At 36.5% G+C, this 19,888-nt stretch overlaps 1 protein-coding gene and 1 pseudogene across 4 annotated transcripts; one reads left to right on the top strand and one right to left on the bottom strand.

Annotated features, from left to right (window-relative positions):
- Positions 1-659: 659 nt before the first annotated feature.
- LOC137725180 (serine/threonine-protein kinase MHK) lies at positions 660-6,606 on the bottom strand. Of its 4 annotated transcripts, XR_011067472.2 has the most exons (19): positions 6,268-6,596; positions 5,201-5,526; positions 5,022-5,100; positions 4,672-4,740; positions 4,438-4,527; positions 4,139-4,277; positions 3,952-4,054; positions 3,697-3,749; positions 3,424-3,490; positions 3,087-3,198; positions 2,944-3,009; positions 2,784-2,852; positions 2,632-2,689; positions 2,407-2,511; positions 1,876-1,916; positions 1,648-1,682; positions 1,495-1,537; positions 1,261-1,336; positions 660-977 (listed from the first exon to the last, which is right to left on the bottom strand). XR_011067472.2 is itself a non-coding variant. In XM_068463778.2 (18 exons), the coding sequence occupies exons 2-18, from the start codon at positions 5,206-5,208 to the stop codon at positions 848-850; spliced, it is 1,302 nt and encodes a 433-aa protein (XP_068319879.1). In that variant the 5' UTR covers positions 5,209-5,526; positions 6,268-6,606; the 3' UTR covers positions 660-847. The 4 variants fall into 4 exon arrangements, 3 of the variants coding, with proteins under 3 accessions (XP_068319879.1, XP_088550557.1, XP_088550558.1); XM_068463778.2 differs by lacking the exon at positions 1,876-1,916 and having other exon boundaries at positions 6,268-6,606; XM_088694431.1 differs by lacking the exon at positions 1,876-1,916 and having other exon boundaries at positions 1,261-1,285.
- Positions 6,607-9,624: 3,018 nt separating this feature from the next.
- LOC137724795 (quinone-oxidoreductase homolog, chloroplastic-like) lies at positions 9,625-19,042 on the top strand (annotated as a pseudogene).
- The last annotated feature ends 846 nt before the right edge of the window (positions 19,043-19,888 follow it).

Genomic DNA, 19,888 nt, shown 5'->3' on the forward strand with positions numbered 1-19,888 from the left:
CAAACTACTAAAAGGCCGTAGACATATATAAATTGTACCAGTCTTGTATTAAAATCGTGACCAGACCAATTACAGTAAATGTTTTTGTTTCATTTCGATTTTAACGAAAGAGTACTAGCTAATGAGAGGAATAATGTATAAATGGTTAATCTAATTTGGTTTTGGCCGGTTCACAAAAACTCGAACTCACAATCGAGCCAAACTGAACCAAACCGGCCATTACCCTTCAGATGCGATGCATTTGCGAACAAAAGCACGTGTGGTTGCCGCCCATTTGCAGCGTTTACGCCAAGCAATTTCAGCGGCGTCACCTTTGTCTTTGTCTTGTTCTTGCTTTGCTTTGTCATTCCCTCTCCAACGTCTCCATTGCCACTATCCATTCCCTGTCGCAATCTGAACGTCTGTCCGCTTCAATTAAACATGCCACATTCCCCTCAATCGCACCACCAAAATCCACAACACCTGCTGCCTGCATTAAAACAAAACACTTGTGCAGGAAGAGATCCCAAGTTTGAGTCGCCCGCTCGCTCCGCTCGTCGGTGAAAGAAGTGAGTTACTTTGTTTGGTCAATTAAACAGTGTGCGGTTGCATCCGTTAAAAGTAGTCGAAAAACGTCGATTTGTAACACTGTTTGAGCTTCAATGATGCACGAATTAAGGTGTCATGGTACAATGTCGATTGGCTTTACAATATTGAAGAATTCGAGTAAGAATATTCTGAATACACTCTACATGTTCATGATACAATGGCAGACTGTATGACAGTGCTCAATGCAACTCTATATTAACATGTGTAATAAATTACAGCCCGCGTTTCATTCCAATAGCAGTTTATTAGATCATCTCACTTAAAGGCAATGGCTTTGTGGGAAGGGAGGAGACACAGTCAAAAATCGACCATCTAAGATGTTCGGCTGCAAGGATGGGATGGAGAAACCAGCCGATTGTGGAACTCTGACGGATGGATGTTGAATTGAACTGCAAGAAAGGCATGGGGAATAACAGACATCATGTTAGTCCAGAACAATATGGATAAAACTCAGTTCTGCGAAAAGTCAACCTCAAGACAACTATATATCATTATCTACAGCTTCTTGGTGTATTGGAAGTACCATCATATCAATAACCCCATAAGAGAGATATGGTCAACAAGCCATATTATTAAAGCAGAAGGGAAACAAAATTTTGCACATTATCACCACGTAGACCGTTTACACAATGAGCAGATAAACAATATTACTATACGGACATGCGAACTGACCTGAATGATAAAGAAAAGGAAGGCTCTACTGGGGCACAAATTCCACGTTGGTCGGGGGGCATCAGAGACCAAAATACTGGAGAACAGTTGCAACGACACATCAGTTTCAAGAAAAGAGAAGCTAAGAAGAGAAGGCAAATAGTTTTTTCTTGTCTTAATCCACATTTCTCTCCCTAATTAAGGCAAGCCTTCTAATCTGAAACGATGATATTAAAGAAAGATCCAAAGAATTACCAGATCGTCCAGGACGATCTTCCAAACCAGAGCATAATGCATCCTGCAAAATGAAACAAACATAATTCAAAACAACGGTAAATTAAGCAGCATTTGGGTTCTAATGCTACAAGATTCCACAAAAACATTCCCAAAAGAAGCCCATGCACTCACGTCTTTCATATGATTAGATACATCATGGACCACATCTGCAGGGAACAATTACAATACACAGTGAGATGAATATAGCCCTCCAGAAAAGATATAAATATGAGGTGAAACCAAAATATAAAGAATTTACAAAAAGGAGGGAAAGTCTAAAAATTTCCCATAAAATATGACTGCTCAGATAGATCCTTGAATTTGCTCAAAAAATTAAAGATAGATCCTTGAAATATTAACTTATGATTCAGCTGAACTCCGTGGAATAATCAATACTCCAGCTACAAAATAAAAAGGAGAAAAAGGGAATTATCTCCAGTCAAACAGAAATGACACCATTTAAACTTGAAATTCCATATCCTGATGTCTAAATAATGATGCATGGGAGACAAAAGAATGTACTAAGTAAATGAAGCGGAAGCATGGGGAGGTTGAAATACTTTCACTTCAACAGTCCATCCAGACTTGCTATTAGCAATTCCTAATACACAAGGCCTGTCTTAAACTTTGAGTGGTCGACTAGTGCTAAAGCAGAAGTGGAAGTAAATTAGGTTATGGACCAAGAACGCCACCCTGAACCTAACTGGATGAGAAAAAAGCTAAAACATAAGCTACTACACTTAGGAATGAGCCCAAGCATGCAAGGCACACAAGACACATTGCAAACATTGCAATAAAACAAAAATTTTGTCCAAAAGTTTGTTTTATTTTTCCCATTGCCATCCCTATCCATGCCTTACAAACTAACTCCACAGGAATAAACATAATTACCGAAGTCTGGAACACTGGGTTTCACAGCCAATGTCAAGCCAAGAAAGCAGTCCTCAGGCTCAGCACCAAAGTCCGATAATTTCAACTCGAGTGTTGGCTTTGCCCCTGTGAAATAATGGAGAAGAATCATACATGAAAATGAAGATAAAAGAAAAAAGAAAAAAACTAAAGGATACTAATAAGGGAGCTAGGTACGCATGAAAGAATGGGGAAACGGAACCTTACCCATGTTACTCAGCTTCAGGTCAAGTGAATCAGGAAGTGAACGAGGAATCCAGCCCACCTATCCATCTTATGTTAGTAAGCTGATCAAATTTATAACATAGCAAAATAGAACAACAGCGAAGAAGAGAAGAAAACTTGAGAACACATCTTACCTGGAAAAAAGGATGTTGTAATGATTCATCGGCGGTTGGCCTCCTTGAGGAATCCCATGAACATAGTTGCTGCCGACAATCAAGAAATCAAGATATTAAAGCATTTAACAAATATTGTCAGGAATTACTGATGAAAGAGAACTGTATAAACAACTCTTACCGAGATCAAATCAATTGCTTCTGGACTTGCATTTGGAATGATATCGCAGAGGTTAGCAGGCAAGATCTATTAAAAAGAATGAAATAGTGAGTGAAAGCCAAGCAATATGAATTGATAGTAAACAGATCGATGCAAAAGCTTACCTTTTCATAATTGATAAAGCTATATAATCGAGAGGCATTTGTCCCTTCAGGAAAGACAGTCAAGTCTGGTGTACCAAGCACACAGCAGATCTTGAAGAATTGATCTATCTCACTGTCCATTGAAGAAACTAGATTTGTAAGATGTAAAGAAGTTCTCCAACATATCTTCATATTAAAGAAGGAAAACTTAGCACACATCTATAGTGCACTTATTTTTTTTTGTGCGGTATGACAGGTAAAATAAATGGACTACGTAGAGGTAACTGCAAAAGAATCATTTTTATGCACATTTTTCTCACCAAGACCAAAAACAATAAATATAGAATGATATAATCACCTTTCACCAGGGAAAATAGGGGATGAAGTGAAAAGCTCAGCTAGGATTGCGCCAGCTGCCCACATGTCTGCATATGTTTTCATTTGTTAATCGCCACTCAAAGAAGCACAGAGAGATAATTGATCTAAAGCTTGATATAGAAAAATCTCATGCAGCCTAATCATAGATATACAAAACCAGTATAAACCTCAGTTGAAACTTTTTCAACACAGAAATTACAGAACTTCTGGGCGAGGAGCTGTTCAATGAAGAAGTAATAAAGACCATGCTTACCAACTGCAGGAGTGTATAGTTTGGACTGCAACAAGACTTCTGGTGCTCGATACCTAGGATGCCAAACAAGCACCGTAAAATGTAAAAGATCAGAGTGCATGCAAAGCACCGTAAAATGTAAAAGATCAGAGTGCATGCAAAGACATTTATGCACACAATAAGATAACACGACTCGACATTAACCCCCCTCTCCAGAAAACCATACATTCACAAATGCGAAAAACAAGATAAGATGACTGAAGATGACTAACTCACCAGCGTGTGGAAACATATTCAGTGTAAGGAGGCATCGATGATACTTCTCGAGCCAAGCCAAAATCAGCAATTTTAAGAACGTCATTTGTCACCAGCAAATTCTCTTCAAGGGAAAATCATGTTCGATTAATTTCTTAACAAAAATATAGAGATGCAAGAAAACACAATGTTGCCAAACATAATTTACCTGGCTTTAGATCTCGGTGAAAATATCCACTTTTATGAAGGTGACTAAGTCCATGCAGCAGTTGAGACATAAAGCTACGAATCTCATCCTCTGAAAAGGGTCTTCTTTGTTCTTTCATTATTTGGTACAAATTATAGTTCTGGAAACATGAAATTTGGAATCAAACACATCTTACATAATGAGATTAACTTGACCAACTGGCATTCATCAACTTTCAAATTAAGAGGATGATATCATTTTATATGATATATAAGTTATAACGTAAACAAAACTAAATGAGAAGGCAAAAGGTCCCTCACCATATATTCAAAAATGAGGAACACCTCATTGTTTTCCCTGACAACCTCCTTTAACTTTATGATATTGGGATGATTTAGTTTACGAAGTACCTGGGAAAAAAGATTTTGACTTGAATCAATGGAAACAACCAGATAGCATTATCTATTTCATTTAGCAATATGCAAAATGTAAAAGCTCATATTGATGCGTATGGCACAACAATATTGAACTGTTAAAGTTACTGTGGGACATACCTTAATCTCTCGTAACCTCCAGTATTCCTCCCAGAAATAGAACTTCCTCTTCATCTTCTTGACAGCAACCTGAGGTCAGAAAGGTTAAGTAATACCAGGAAGGATATCGTTTTCGTATAAATGCCTACTCTATACTCTTAACTAATTCATTCATGTTACAATACTAGAGACAAGAATTAATATTGAGTCCGTGTTCTCCCTCAATATTTGTATAAACCACAAGATTGATAAAATCAAAAGCATATCACCAAAAGTTCACAGGGGTTAATTGCAAAAACAAATAAATTCACAGGTCAAGATCAAACAAATCTTAGGAGAATTAGTCATTTCTTTAGTAAGGAGAACCATACAATCTCCTTTGTTCTCAAATCACGAGCCTTATATACACAACCACAAGTGCCATCACCAAGCTCTTCCAAAATTTTATATCTGGGAAAAGAATTCAAGTAAACAAAAAAAAAAATAAGAATTAAAAAAAAATGAAAACCTATTGGTTTTAAACAATTCAAAGCATTAGAAAGCAACTAACCTTTCCATTTTTTATGTGTGAACAGTATACAGTCCAACAATCGTTCAGTGGAATTTAAACAATCTCCAAAAAGAGGTGTCTTCGCTGACAACACGGTTTTGATCACTGGCTTGTAGGCATTGTATAGTGCTTAAGTCTAGCATCCAGCATTTGGCTTCATCAAGCATCCACTTGTCATTGTAGGAGCGGTTAACAGTCGGGAAGAAGTTTATCAACATTTTGCAACCCTCCACGTGAACTCCAGGGACCAAGCATTAAACTCGGCTAATCCATTTTCTTTACACCCACTAACTTATAGCCTCGTATCAAAAACCGGGGCAATTGAGCTGCAGTAGATGGCAAAGTCAGAAGTCAAATTAATAAACCCAACCATTCAACATCAAACAAAGATCATGTCTTTTAATAGCTACAAGCCTACAAATCACTGTTTGCCTTCTTGGCCAACACAAAAAAAAGCACACAGAAAGAAAAACAGAACCCGAATAAAAAAACATACAACATTTTGGTTTCCCAAGTTAAAACATTGCGCCCTACAATAATACTAAATTCGTTAGAATCGCAAGATCAAAGCCTTTTCCTTTCGTTATTTCAATGTTACAATGAACTCTACAAGCCAAAATTTTGTAGCCCTTCCCCATCCCATACCTTGTTCAAAAGATCAAACAACGAAATTTTCGTACACAACAAATCTATTAAATCCATATCCCATCCCATCAATTCAAATCCTAAACATGAAACAACAAACTCAAACTAGACAAGCAATCCAAATACACTAAAAAGATTCAAACTTTACAATATCACCATATAATTTGTACTATTTGATTAAAACCCAACAATCAACTCCACCAATTCAACCATGGTTAGACTATATATTGGTACCAAAACTAACAAAAACTAGAAACCCAGAATTAAATTTTCTTTCTTTTGCTTTTCCTGATTTTCTTAAGAACCAAACAGAGCCCAAAAATGAAAACCTCGTGTATTTCAAGTTGCAGACAGCTAAAAACAATCCAAAAATTCATAAAAGTGCTCAACATAATACAAGAAAAATTGAAGGATGAACTTACAAATTTACAATTGAAGCTAATAATTGAGATAACCAGAGAAACAATTAGGAAGGTAAACAGATCAACAATGCACAAACAGTTTTCCAGGGAAAACAAAGAGGGAATTTTTCAGAGAGAAAATTTCGTTTGAGAGGAGAGGAAACTTGAGAGAGAGAGAGAAAATTTGGATTGCTGGTGAAGCCATGAGAGGGAGAAGGATTCCGCATAAGAAGCAAAGGCAGAAGAAACCAAGCAAAAATTGTTATTAAAATCCGAAATATTATAAATTATTTGCTCTAATGATTTTATCGGTTCGTTAGTATAAATTTTTTATTGGGTTTCGTTAATATAATTAAAAATGAGAAATAGAAAATGCTTTGTTGTGGTGGTGGGGAAGGATGGTGGTCCAGGTGGTCCCGCGGCTTATTCATTGGTTACGCGCTTTATTGTCCTCGATTACTTTTTAATTTTTAATTATAAAAAACTAAAGAAAATTAATAAAAATAACAAAGAACAAATCTCAATTGTTAAATTAATAAAGACTAAAAATAAAAAAAACAAGACTTTGAATGCAGTTTCTAGCTACCAAATTTTTTTACTGAAAGTTTATTGGTTATTCTTCACTTGTAAATCAGAGGTTTTTTAAGTTCAATTCTCGTTAAAAACGAATTTGAACTACATTATATTAGCTAACTCAGTATAAAACTTAGTTAACTTCTCATTCATTTAATATAGGTAGTATCATTTGTTCAAAAAAAAAAAAAATTATTAGTTTTTAGCTTTTTATTAAAGCCTTGACATTAATAAAGCACGTATTTCCATGTTGGTCATTATTTTATTAATGAGAATTTAAATAAAACTTAGGTGTGAAGTACAATCTACATCAAACTTCAACAATTCAAATTGTTTATTTTGTAATTTTCAAGATAAAATTTTATTGGTTTTTATATAACAAAATATTCGTTAATTTTTTTAACCCAATTAGATGTTTTAAATATTTCTGATTTGGCTAATATTTTGTAAGGATAATCTATGAGGTGCAACTTGAAAAATAAATGTTTCAAATTGTTAAGGTTCGACGTGGTGTAGATCCCACAATTGATCTCTATTTTTATAATAAAATGAAAATCTCTTCCCTTATATATTTATATATATATATATACATATATATATATATATCGACATGGCATATTTATAAATTAACCAAAACATTATCGTGCCATAAACCGTTTGGAAGATTCGTCAAACCAGAAAAATGGGTACATTCACAAAACCAAAAAAATAATAATATAAATTAGGCTTAATTATATTAGTAAATTTATTCGAATAAACTTGACATGTATACATTCTTAAATCAACCAGAGAAATGTACCCATATAATTTTAAAAATGGGTTAGAATTTTTTTTTTTATGAATTTTACGTAAAATGGATTTATTTTACATCTAAACAAATGGTATACTTTACATATAACAATTTGATATATTTAAGAATGGGTACATTCAATAAAAAAATTGAAAAATAACATGAATGGGTACATTTTAAATTAAAAAATGATTTATTTATTTATTTATACAAAATAAATGAGAACAAACTTATTTTTGACACACCCCGACCAGGAATGTCCACCTGGACTCTAATCAAGCTATGTTGGTCGATATCAGGAAGGTAACGAATAAAAAGTGTATTGACGTGGAAAATGTGAGTAAATTTAAACCTAGAAGTGACTAAATGCAAGAGTGCGCGTGTACGTGGAATTGAATCCATTTCACACATGATGTCAGAGCATAAGTAAAATACAGTAAAAATAAAATAAGAATTATACCATCGAAAGTAATCTGGAATATCAACATTTGCCAAGAATCCTTGTCGATACAAAAACTTTGCTACTAAATCCTGGAGGGGCGAAAAATAGGAGTGAGTGGGCCTAAAAATAAAACTTTGTAAAACCTTTTCGAAAACATATTAACCTTTGCCGTAAAACAAGTATAGTTTACAAATATCATACTACGCATAGTATGAAAACACTTACCATAAACAGTAATACCCCAAGAATGCAATAATTCACAATACTTCGCATATAAAACATATAACATCCGGTACTGATCAACATATGCTAACACACAAGTTTATGCAGAGATATTCTGACATAAATAAGATTGGATGTAATACCGATTTAAGCTCTAGTACTACAATCACGTGCAAATTGGCCTTATATGCATCACATACGAGTCCTAATTGCCCATAGCAATCTAGGACATGTTACTTCACCTACAATAGATCCAACGTAAGCGAATTCAATTCGATGTGAACATACACGTAAAGACTGGCTCTGGCCTCAGGTGAATAAACGTTAGTGTAAGCATGTATGATGAGCAGTAACATAAGTATGACTGTATAATCATGCTACGGTATTTCGATAATTCTAGTCAATATAATACTACTCTTGGTCGTAAATATAATTAAGGCATCCCATAATAGTACACATACTTGTGAGCATTACACTTACCATCTATTTGTACCATCTCTTAGAACAATTCCACCCTTTCAAATTCCCTATGAGATAGTGGATTAAATCCCCTCCCTCTAAAACTCTTCCTGCCCATTCCAATCCACTGGGCTCGAGGAAGCCTAGTTGCTCACCAGGCCAAAATCAACTGGCCCAACCCCTAGGCCATGTGAGGCAAGGTTGCATGAGCGTGACATCTGCCATAGTCAATTTAAAAAAAAAAAAATTCAATAAAAAAGTTAGAAAAACTAATTAAAAATGCAAAAGATTATAAAAATTTGTTAAAAATACAAACAAAATTTAAAAATTAATTAACAATAGAAAAAAAATATTTTTTTTTTCTGTAAATACCTAATCATGTTCTTTCATCTTACACAACATTTCAATATTCATAAATATTTTCAACTAATATTTTATTGCTATCCGAAATTAAAAATAATTTTTTATTATTTTAATGATAATAATATTTTAATACCAACGCCCTGCCTATTTAGTTAAGATGGAGATGCACTTGGACGCAGTTACTATTCACTTGGGGATTGAATTGCCTATTGCCCAAAGAACTTTGTAAGAGTTGAAGTGCTCTTAATAGAGGTAGAACATACCAACACTTATGATTCTGATCTCTATTAAGAAGATAATATACATAATAATACAAATAAATGGTGAAAATTACATTTTTATTTGATATAACGATATACACTAAAAATTGTGATGGAATAAAGCCAAATAAAATTAGAGGGTTATTTCCAGCGTTTTCCTAATTCAACACTTGGCAACCAAAGTAACTCCACGTGTGTGCGGTAGATAATACGTCAAAAATCCATCCGGCAAGAATAAAGCGACTCTATCTCTGTCTCTCTCTACAAATATGAATCTACTCGTCTGTCTCTTCCGACTCAGTAAGGTACGACAACATGGTGTTAAGGAGTAAGATTCGCTTTTCTTCTATTTTCTTTCTCTTCCTTTCTCTTTTCTTATATATTGTTTTTTGTATAAAAATATTAATATGAAATATTGACATAGTTTAATGGTAATCGTTCAAGTATGAAGGAAATAGAGATTAAGAAGGAAGAGAATCATTCTCCGATGTCAAAAGCTTATGCAAGTGGTTTAGTACGACAGCTATGGAGATGGAGGAGGAACTTTTGCTTTAAAAAGTTCTCTATTTTCTTTCTTCATCTCCTACATTTCTCCTTTTATTATTTTGTAAATTTGACATTACTCTTTGAAAATATATTTTCTTTAACTAAAACCTATTCCCTTTTGTTATCTTGATTAAAGCTCATGCACTATGCTCCAACTAAGTAAATTCTTTAATTAAGTTTGACCTTTCAAATTGTGTATTTTCCGAATGCCTAAACTACCCTATTAAAACTTGGATTGAATTTTTGGATCAGTTACTTGTTATATCCATTTAATTAATTATATTTATTTTACAAAATATTTCATGCCATTCATTGTATATCCAATGTATTAACTTTCAAAATTTTGGATCAGTTACTTGTTATAAGGTGTCGATTGAAAAATAATTACTAATTTCATGATTTTGTGCATTAAATATACAAGTTAATTCACCAACCAACACAACAATAAACCTAAAACAGCTTCAGCTCTTGCACATATACTCCAATCCCTAATGCACAAAACAAAAGCTCTATGTTCCGTGCAATTTTTACCTACAAAACCTGTTACATCAAACCGAATTTCAAGAGTCTAATTTACTTCCAAAATAGTCTAATTTACCTACATGATTTATGTGCATTAGATTACGAGTTTATTTAATTGCCTACAAGCACAAACCTACAACATTGAAACATTATCTATATCACTAATTTTTATTGGAATAGGTAAATTAATTTAAAGGTATGTAAATTAGTATAAATATTTTATAAGTAGGTAAATTAATTTATAGGGAGGTAATTTCATGATTCAAACAATTTTTTTTAGAAAAACTAATGTAAATGTCTAAAAAACTTTAAGTTTTAACGATAAGGACAAAATAAAGGATAAAGTGAATAATATCAGGTTTGACTTTTTGTGTAAAAATGTAGTTTTTCGTTAAAGTGAATAGTACTGCGAGTTTTTCGTTAAAACTCATTTTTTTTTTCCTACGAGATATGTCTATTTTTTTAATATGGTAAATTACATTAGCATCAGGATCCTCTCATGAGCTTAGGAGGTTGAGCTTCTTGAGCAAATCACACGGGCCGTTGGATCAAAATCCAACGGCTACAAACAGGGGACTCTTCTAAAAGTTATAATAATTGTAGCCGTTGGATTTTAATCCAAAAGGCCGTGTGATTTGCTCAGGAAGCTCAGGAGAGGATCCTGATCCATTAAATTATATATGTTACTAATATTTATGATACAAGAGATGTAAAATATCCATATGGATTTAATTGCTCATCATAATTAGGATGAATAATAACATTTATTAACCAAATTAGGATTTTGTGGCATAAGTTATAAAGGTGTTGTAATAGTTGGTTATACATTTGTCGACATAGCAGTCTATTTGAAATTTGGGTTGAATTTGAATGTTTAAAAATAGATGGGTTTTTGTTTGAAAAATAAGAGTTTCAAGAACTTATATCTAAAGAACCTGCTTGTGGAATTTATGTGTATTTTATTCATGTTAATTTGTTTTTTTTGCAGCATGCGGAGGTTCCGACTCCCTCTCCGAAGAAAGGAGAGGTTTTGTTGAAACTGCACGCAGGTGCTATAAAACCCAGGTGATTGGAAAATTCGGAAAGGCATGTTTCGGCCCTTATAACCCGAAAAATTCCTCACACACCTGGTAAATAATTCTGATGTTTTTGCTTGCAAGAATTTCACTACATACTTTTTGTTACAAGTTACAATCAATCTGTGCTTGTGAGTTACTTTTTCTTACAAGAATTTCCCAGCAGTAATTCTGTGCCTGTGATATACCGAGTAAAAAGATATTTGACAGTCCAATTCATAGCACCTAAAAAAATGAATAAATTTTAAATGCTCTGTTTGTTGTTATAAAGTCAGATTAAGTTGACCGTATTGGTGATGTCTAGGATTGGGTTGTAATGGACAACTTACTGGATTCAATGTACGTCAATGAAAAATTAAGTGTTGTCTAAGTTGAACTGTTGAAGTTAAAAGGAGGATTAGTCATGGAGGAGACTTAATCTTACCATTTCTGTGGGGATAGAAAGGATAACTTAATCCTCTATGACAAAACAATCATCTACCTTCAACTTAGACAACATTCAAAAGCCGGCATCCAATTTTTCATTCAACATTCATAGAGTCAAGTGTGATCTCTTACAGTCCAATGCTTGACACAAAACAAGGCCTTTCTTTTTAGAATGATCGATCATCCTCTTCGTGAGCCTTCGAGTAGATTCGATAGTATGTTGGAAGATGATTTCGTTGGCCTTACCAGTCATGGATTTGTAGAAGTTTGTTTGGGCTAGGCCCCCTTTTCACCAAAAGAACCCGCTTTCTAGTTGTTCCCCTCCTTTTACGACGTGTTTGTGCACTTAACATTGCAGTGCAGTGCTTGTCATTAGTGTTTGGTAATTCCACTGATGTGTGTAGTCTACTCGCTTTTCGATATGTTTCCTGCACCGCGCTACTTAACGTTTGAGGTACTTTGACAACATTCAGCTGGTGTTATAAGCTGCAACATGCCAATTGTTGTACAAGCAAGGTACAAGGTACTGGGTGTGATTGGTTACTCCATCATTTTAAAACTAGGCGTGCCGAAGAGACGCTTTTTAAAAAGTGGATATTGTAAAGTAAGCATAATGGTTTACAGATCATTTCGTGTTTTCAATGAAACTTCTCAGTTACACTTTATCATATTTGTAATCATGGAGAGATTTTCCAATGTGATAGGCATATGAAGTGGTATATTACGTGTCGTTATATAAATAGTGGAATATGTGTGTTAAAAAGTTAATAATTTAAAAAATAAAATTTCTCATCACTTACATAAAAACACGTGGTATTAATAAGGCACCTATAGCACATGTATAGTCTGATGTATTTTACTTTCTAGTTTGTTACAGCTGTCCATGTAACTAATCCTAGATTAGTTAGTTAATCAGGTTTAATTAGTTACTAAGCTATTTTCTCACATGTATATATAAACTGATTGTAATTTCTTATTCATTAAGAAATGAGAAATCCAAGAGTCATTTCTTATATGGTATCACTTGCCTCTCTGCTCACGCACCGATCCTAGCTTCCTCTACAATCTTTGCCTTCTCCTCACAAATCTTGTCTTTCTTTGCATAATCTTGATCGACAATGGCGTCTTCTACTTCTTCGCCTGCAAATCCAGAAGTTTTTGCTCAGAATCCCTCTCCTCTTTCCTCAAATCCCACTCCAATAAACCCTAATTCTTCGATTTCTTCAATTTCCATCCAAAACATCAGTTGTATGGTTCCTACAAAGCTTAAGAAGGACAATTATCTCGTCTGGAAGGCTCTTTTTGCTCCAATTTTCCGGCGTTACAAGCTTACAGGTATCATCGATGGCTCGGAGACTTGTCCACCGCCTTTTCTTCTCAATCAATCTGGTACAAGTACTGCAGTTCCTAACCCTGATTTCGAGATCTGGTTTGAAAAGGATCAAAATATCCTCATCTGGCTGAACTCCACTCTCTCTGAAGATCTTATTCCATTCACTGTTGGCGTCACCTCGTCTCGCGAATTATGGCAGATTCTGGAACAACGTTTTGGCGGAGTCTCGGCGGCGCACATTCACCAGCTCCGATCGCGTCTTCATGCGGTTCAGAAAGGAGATTTGTCAATTTCTGATTATCTGCAACGTATCAAAAGCATCTCTGATGCTCTTATGGCTGCTGGTGCATCGGTGTCGGAACCAGATCTCATCCCTGTTACCCTAAATGGACTCTCTGATGATTACGAATCTTTCATTGATTCGATTCTGCTTTGAATTTCATCTACTTCCTTAGATGAACTTCATGGATTACTTCTGAACAAAGAGCTTTTCATGCATCGGAAGAAGAAAGCTCCGTCCTCGTCTCTCACTGAACCGTTTCAAGCCTTTGCTGCTCACACTTCATCTCTCCAGCAAGGTCTTTTACCTACGCCTCCTCCCTCACAGGCATATGCTCCTCAACATTCCACATATAGCAATCGCAATAATTTCCAGCGCAATAATCGTGGTCGAAGCAATTTTCAGAAAAACAATCGAGGCCGTGGTCACTATCGTGGCAATTATCCCAACTCTGGCCCTGGCAATGGTTATTTTTATCATACTTCTGGTAATTTCAATCGCAACTCTGGTGGATTCAATCGTTCTTCTGGCCATCGATCTCCCTGTCAAATATGCAATTCTTCAGATCATGAGGCTCTTGACTGCTATGCTCGGATGAACCATGCTTTTGCTGGAAAGATTCCCCCTGCCAAGCTTGCTGCTATGTGTGCCACTACTGCTTCTTCTTCTCAGCCTACCTGGCTTTTGGACTCTGGTGCTACTGCGCATGTCACCAATGATATCTCTGCAATATCTTCTCCCATTCCGTATTCTGGTGAAGACAAGGTTTATGCTGGTGATGGCCAAGGTATGCCAATTCACCATACAGGTTCTTCTATTCTCCAAACACCACATGCTGCTTTTCGGTTACATAATGTTCTTCATGTGCCACTGATGAAGTTCAATTTCCTCTCTGCATATCAATTTCTTCGAGACAATTATTGCTCTTTAACCCTTGATTCTGATGGTTCTGTCATCAAGGACCGTTCCACTGGGAAGATGCTTTTTCGCGGCCCAGTTAGGGATGGCTTCTATCCTCTGCAAGGCCAGCCTTTTCAAGCTTCTTATTCTGCACTTGTTAGCACTCAAGCTTCGTTACAACAATGGCATAAACGCCTTGGTCATCCTTCCACAGCTATTTTCAGAAGGATCTTACGTACTAATAAGCTTGTTCCTCATACTTCCGCTTCTGTTCAGTTTTTTTGTGCAGACTGTGCAATTGGTAAACATCACAAGCTCCCATTTTCTTCTAGTACTACTACTGTCTCAGATAGGTTGCACTTAATTCATGGTGATGTCTGGGGTCCCTGTCCAGTTTCATGTGTTAGTGGCTATCAGTACTATGTTCTCTTTGTGGATGAGTATAGCAAATACAGTTGGCTGTTTCCTTTAAAACGCAAGTCCGAAGTCTTTTCTACTTTTGTAATGTTCAAAGCTTATGTTGAAAACTTACTTGGAAATAAAATCAAGATCTTTCGCACAGACTCAGGGGGTGAGTTCACTGGTTCTACTTTCTCTTCTTTCTTGCTTCAACATGGTATTTCTCATCAATTTAGTTGTCCACACACTCCTGAGCAAAATGGGTGTGTGGAACGCAAGCATCGACATCTTACTGAAACTGCACGGACACTTCTTGTTGCTTCTAAAGTTCCTCACCAGTTTTGGGTCGAAGCCTTTTCTACTGCCCTGTATCTTATAAATCGCATGCCTATTTCTGGATCTTCTCAGTCTCCATGGGAACTTCTTTTTAACAAGCCTCCTGATTATTCCAAGTTAAAAGTGTTTGGTTGCTGCTGCTACCCTTGGCTCAAGCCTTATCTGCAATCCAAATTGGATGGAAAAAGCAAGCCTTGTGTGTTTCTTGGTTATAGCCTGCAACACAAAGGTTATCGGTGTCTCGATGTATCTTCTGACCGTGTCTATATTTCCTGGCATGTTCTCTTCAATGAAGATCATTTTCCTTTTCATGATTCCTCTTTTCTTCACCATGGTTCTTCACAGAGTTCTTCCTTTGTCCCTCTCTCTCCGTCACCTGAGTTCTCCCTACCATTTCCTCAGTCCAGCCTCCCTGCCACCACATCTTCTTCAATGTTGTCTTCCGGCCCTCGAGACACCCCTCCTCCATCTACTGCCTCTCCATCTCCCTCTCCCCAGCCCCCTCCCACTTCTTCTTCATCTCCCGAGCCCTCTCCTGCTCCATCTCCCACAGTTTCAGTTCCAGCCAACACTCATCCCATGCTCACCAGATCTAAAGCTGGAATCTTCAAGCCTCGAGTGCTCGCAGCTACCAAACACCCTATTGATCCTAGTTCATTTGGGCCTACTACTTATTTGCAAGCCTCCAAGTATGATCACTGGCATAAAGCCATGCTTGAAGAATTTCAAGCCCTCCAATCCACCGGCACCTGGACTCTTGTCCCTTCCTCTCCCAATCAAAACTTGGTCGGCTGCAAATGGGTTTTCCGGATCAAACGGAAACCTGATGGTTCTATTGATCGGTACAAAGCCCGTCTTGTTGCTAAGGGCTTCCATCAACAAGAGGGTATTGATTTCCAGGAGACTTTCAGTCCGGTTGCTAAACCGGTTACTATTCGCATTCTTCTTACACTGGCAGTGCAATATGATTGGTTTTTACACCAACTGGATATCAGCAATGCCTTTCTCCATGGCAATCTTCAAGAGGATGTGTTTATGCAGCAACCCCCCGGTTTCATTGATCCTTTACAACCCTCATCTGTTTGTAAACTTCACAAATCCCTCTATGGCTTAAAGCAAGCCCCTCGGGCATGGTATGACAGGCTGTTTCAAGCTTTGATCTCTCTTGGTTTTACAAACTCAACCTCTGATTGCTCTCTGTTTGTGAAGCTTCAACCTTCCCCTGTCCTTGTTCTTGTCTATGTGGACGATATCCTCGTGACTGGTCCCAATACATCTCTGTGTCAACAGTTTATTCAGCAACTTCGTTCCTTATTTCCTGTTAAGGACTTGGGTCCCTTGCACTATTTTCTTGGCCTAGAAGTTCACAGATCTGCTGAGGGTATTTTCCTGCCTCAAAGCAAATATGCTTTAGATCTCTTAGTCAAGACCAACATGGCAGGTTGTAAGCCCTGTTCTACTCCTCTCGGATCTCAGAAGTTTGATCATGTTGGTGATTCTTTGGCTGATCCTAAAGACTACAGGTCTATCGTTGGGGCTTTACAGTATCTCACTTGGACACGCCCGGATCTTTCCTTTGCCGTGAATCAAGTCTGTCAATTCCTTCACTGTCCACGCGATTCCCACTTTCAGGCAGTTAAACGGATCTTACGGTTCTTAAAAGGCACCTTTGATCAAGGAATGTGGTTTAAGAAGGGTCCCTTGCATCTTACTGCTTACTCTGATGCCGATTGGGCAGGTTGTGTGTTTGATCGCAGGTCCACCAGTGGATATTGTATATTTTTGGGTCGCAACTTGATTAGTTGGAGCGCCAAGAAGCAACATACAGTTGCTCGATCTTCTACAGAGGCCGAATATCGCTCCCTTGCCCACACAGCAGCTGAACTCACCTGGATATGTAAGATTTTCAGAGATGTTGCTCTTCCTCTCACTACTATTCCTACTCTTTGGTGTGACAATGTTTCTGCTATTTCTCTGGCCTCAAATCCCGTCTTTCATGCTCGTACCAAACACGTGGAAATTGATTATCATTACATACGTGAACTTGTTCTTGCCAAGCTGCTTCAGGTGCACTATCTCAATACTCAGTCCCAGCTTGCTGATATCCACACCAAATCTCTTTCTAAAGCTCGGTTTCACCTTCTTCGTTCCAAGCTTTGCCTCGGCCCTCCTCCGTTCAGCTTGAGGGGGTGTAATAAGGCACCTATAACACATGTATAGTCTGATGTATTTTACTTTCTAGTTTGTTACAGCTGTCCATGTAACTAATCCTAGATTAGTTAGTTAATCAGGTTTAATTAGTTACTAAGCTATTTTCTCACATGTATATATAAACTGATTGTAATTTCTTATTCATTAAGAAATGAGAAATCCAAGAGTCATTTCTTATAGGTATACCATCTGTATTCCCGTCACAACAAAAAATTTCTCGTAATCTTGGGAGATTTTTCTGTCGACTTTTTAATGATTTTTCTGATATTTCTACATTGAAAGGCGAGTTGTTTGGTGTTAAGTTATCAATGTCTTTGAGTTTTTAGATTGGTAGGTTTTTGTTGTTAACATTGTCTAATGATATTAACAGCTACGGATCTGGCTGGAGAGGTTGTAGAGGTTGGACAAGGAGTGCAAAAGTTCAAACCGGGGGACAAAGTTGTGGCATTTCTGATCCATGCCGTGAGTGTTCATCTGATTCCTTTGATTACTTTTTCCCGTCTTGAAGGAGAAATTTTTTATTGTGACGGAAATACAAGTGGTACATCACGTGTTTTAATACAAGTGGTGAGAAATGTTATTTTTTAAGTTATTAACTTTTTAACACACATATCACATCATTTGTATAATAACACATGATGTACTATCCCATATACCGATCACGCTGAAAAATCTTTTGTCTTGAAGAGCTAATTGTGCATATAAGACGTTTCCCATTTAGAACTCATTGATTATATTTGTGCCTCAATTTTTGTTGTCATCTTACATATGGATAGAATGGAGGTGGATTGGCTGAGTACGCTACAGCTAGTGAGAACTTAACAGTAGCCAGGCCACCTGAAGTATCAGCAGTTGAAGGTGCAGGCTCACCTGTTGCTGGCATTATAGCTCACCAAAGTCTCACGGAAGCTGCTGGGGTCAAGCTGGACGGAAGGGGCCAGCAAAAGAACATATTGATTACTGCTGCCTCTGGGGGCGTGGGTCAGTATGCAGTCCAACTAGCAAAGCTCGGTAACACGCATGTTACAGCCACTTAGGGGCAGATGAGGTTCTTGACGACAAGACCCCAGAAGGAGCAGCTCTGACTAGCCCATCTGGTCGGAAATATGATGCTGTGGTCCACTGCACAACCGGCATCCCCTGGTCAACTTTTTAGCCTAATTTGAGCGCCAACGGGAAGGTCATAGACATCACTCCTGGTCCAAGTGCTTTTGCTACTTTTGCTCTGAAGAAACTGACATTCTCGAAGAAGCAGCTGGTGCCACTGCTTATGAATGCCAAGGCGGAGAACTTGGAGTATCTTGTTAAGTTGGTGAAGGAAGGAAAGCTCAAGACAGTGATTGACTCGACGCACCCTCTTAGCAAGGCTGAAGATGCTTGGGCTAGGTGTGTAGATGGACACGCGAATGGAAAGATTATTGTCGAGGTTAAGTAAACAAGATATAGGATGGTGCTATTCACACAATTTTTGTTAATTTACATTATTTGATTTGACGATTGTAGATTGAGAAAGATGTGTGAATGATAAATAAATGGATGTGGTTGTCATGATCCATGACATACAAGTCTTAATGTTTTTTTGGCGGTATGTAAACTTCATTTGTGCTTTATGATATCTCCCATTGATGTGTGGGTGTTTGTTTTGTAAATGATAAGGTTTGGATTTAAATAACGTTCATTTTATTGTTAACTACGGTTTACAGTCGGCAATGTTAACTACGGTTCAGGTTGTGAGTTCTAAACTTTTGCTCCCTCATCGACCTACCCCTTGGGGTTGTTACCTGTCAATTTTTATTATTATTGCTGGGTGTCAATTTTGTCCCATTATAAATACTTACAAGATTTTGAAATTGTATCAATGGATGTGTTTATTTAATCGTCTGATTATCCATTTAAATTAATAATATGATAGATGTAAGATGAAATAGGCTAATCGAGTTACTCTTCCTTCACGAGCACTAACACTAAAGACTAGTTTGGTATTGCTGTTTTTTGAAAAAAATACTTTTGTTGTGCTGTAAGAATAAATAGTTGTAAAATAAAGTTGTTGAATATTTAATAAATTTTTTGTTTTTGTAAAAATGCTTTTAACAAAAAAAAAAAAAACAATATTTTAAATATTTGGTAAAATTTTATATAAAACTGTTGTGAATATGTTAAATGATTACAAAGACTATAATATTCAACGAGTTATTATTGTGGTGTGGTGTGCTATCTTCACACCCTATTTTACTTCTCACACACTCTTGATAATTTCTGTTCGTTGATCTTCTTCAATTCATCCGATCCGACGATCGAAAATTAAAAAAGTGTGTGAGAAGTAAAATAAGATGTGTGGATATCACACCCTTATAAAAATTTTCAAAGAGAATAATGCAAGGATAAAAATTGTAATCTTGTGTAGTATACATGAGTATACTTATCATTTGAAAGTTTCATTAAATAGACACTATTCACAATACTTTGAAGAAAAAAAAATAATTTTTGAAAAAGCATAGTAGCAT

This window comes from Pyrus communis, chromosome 5 (assembly GCF_041283825.1).
Source record: "Pyrus communis isolate YQ-2024b chromosome 5, ASM4128382v1, whole genome shotgun sequence".
NCBI lineage: Eukaryota > Viridiplantae > Streptophyta > Magnoliopsida > Rosales > Rosaceae > Pyrus > Pyrus communis.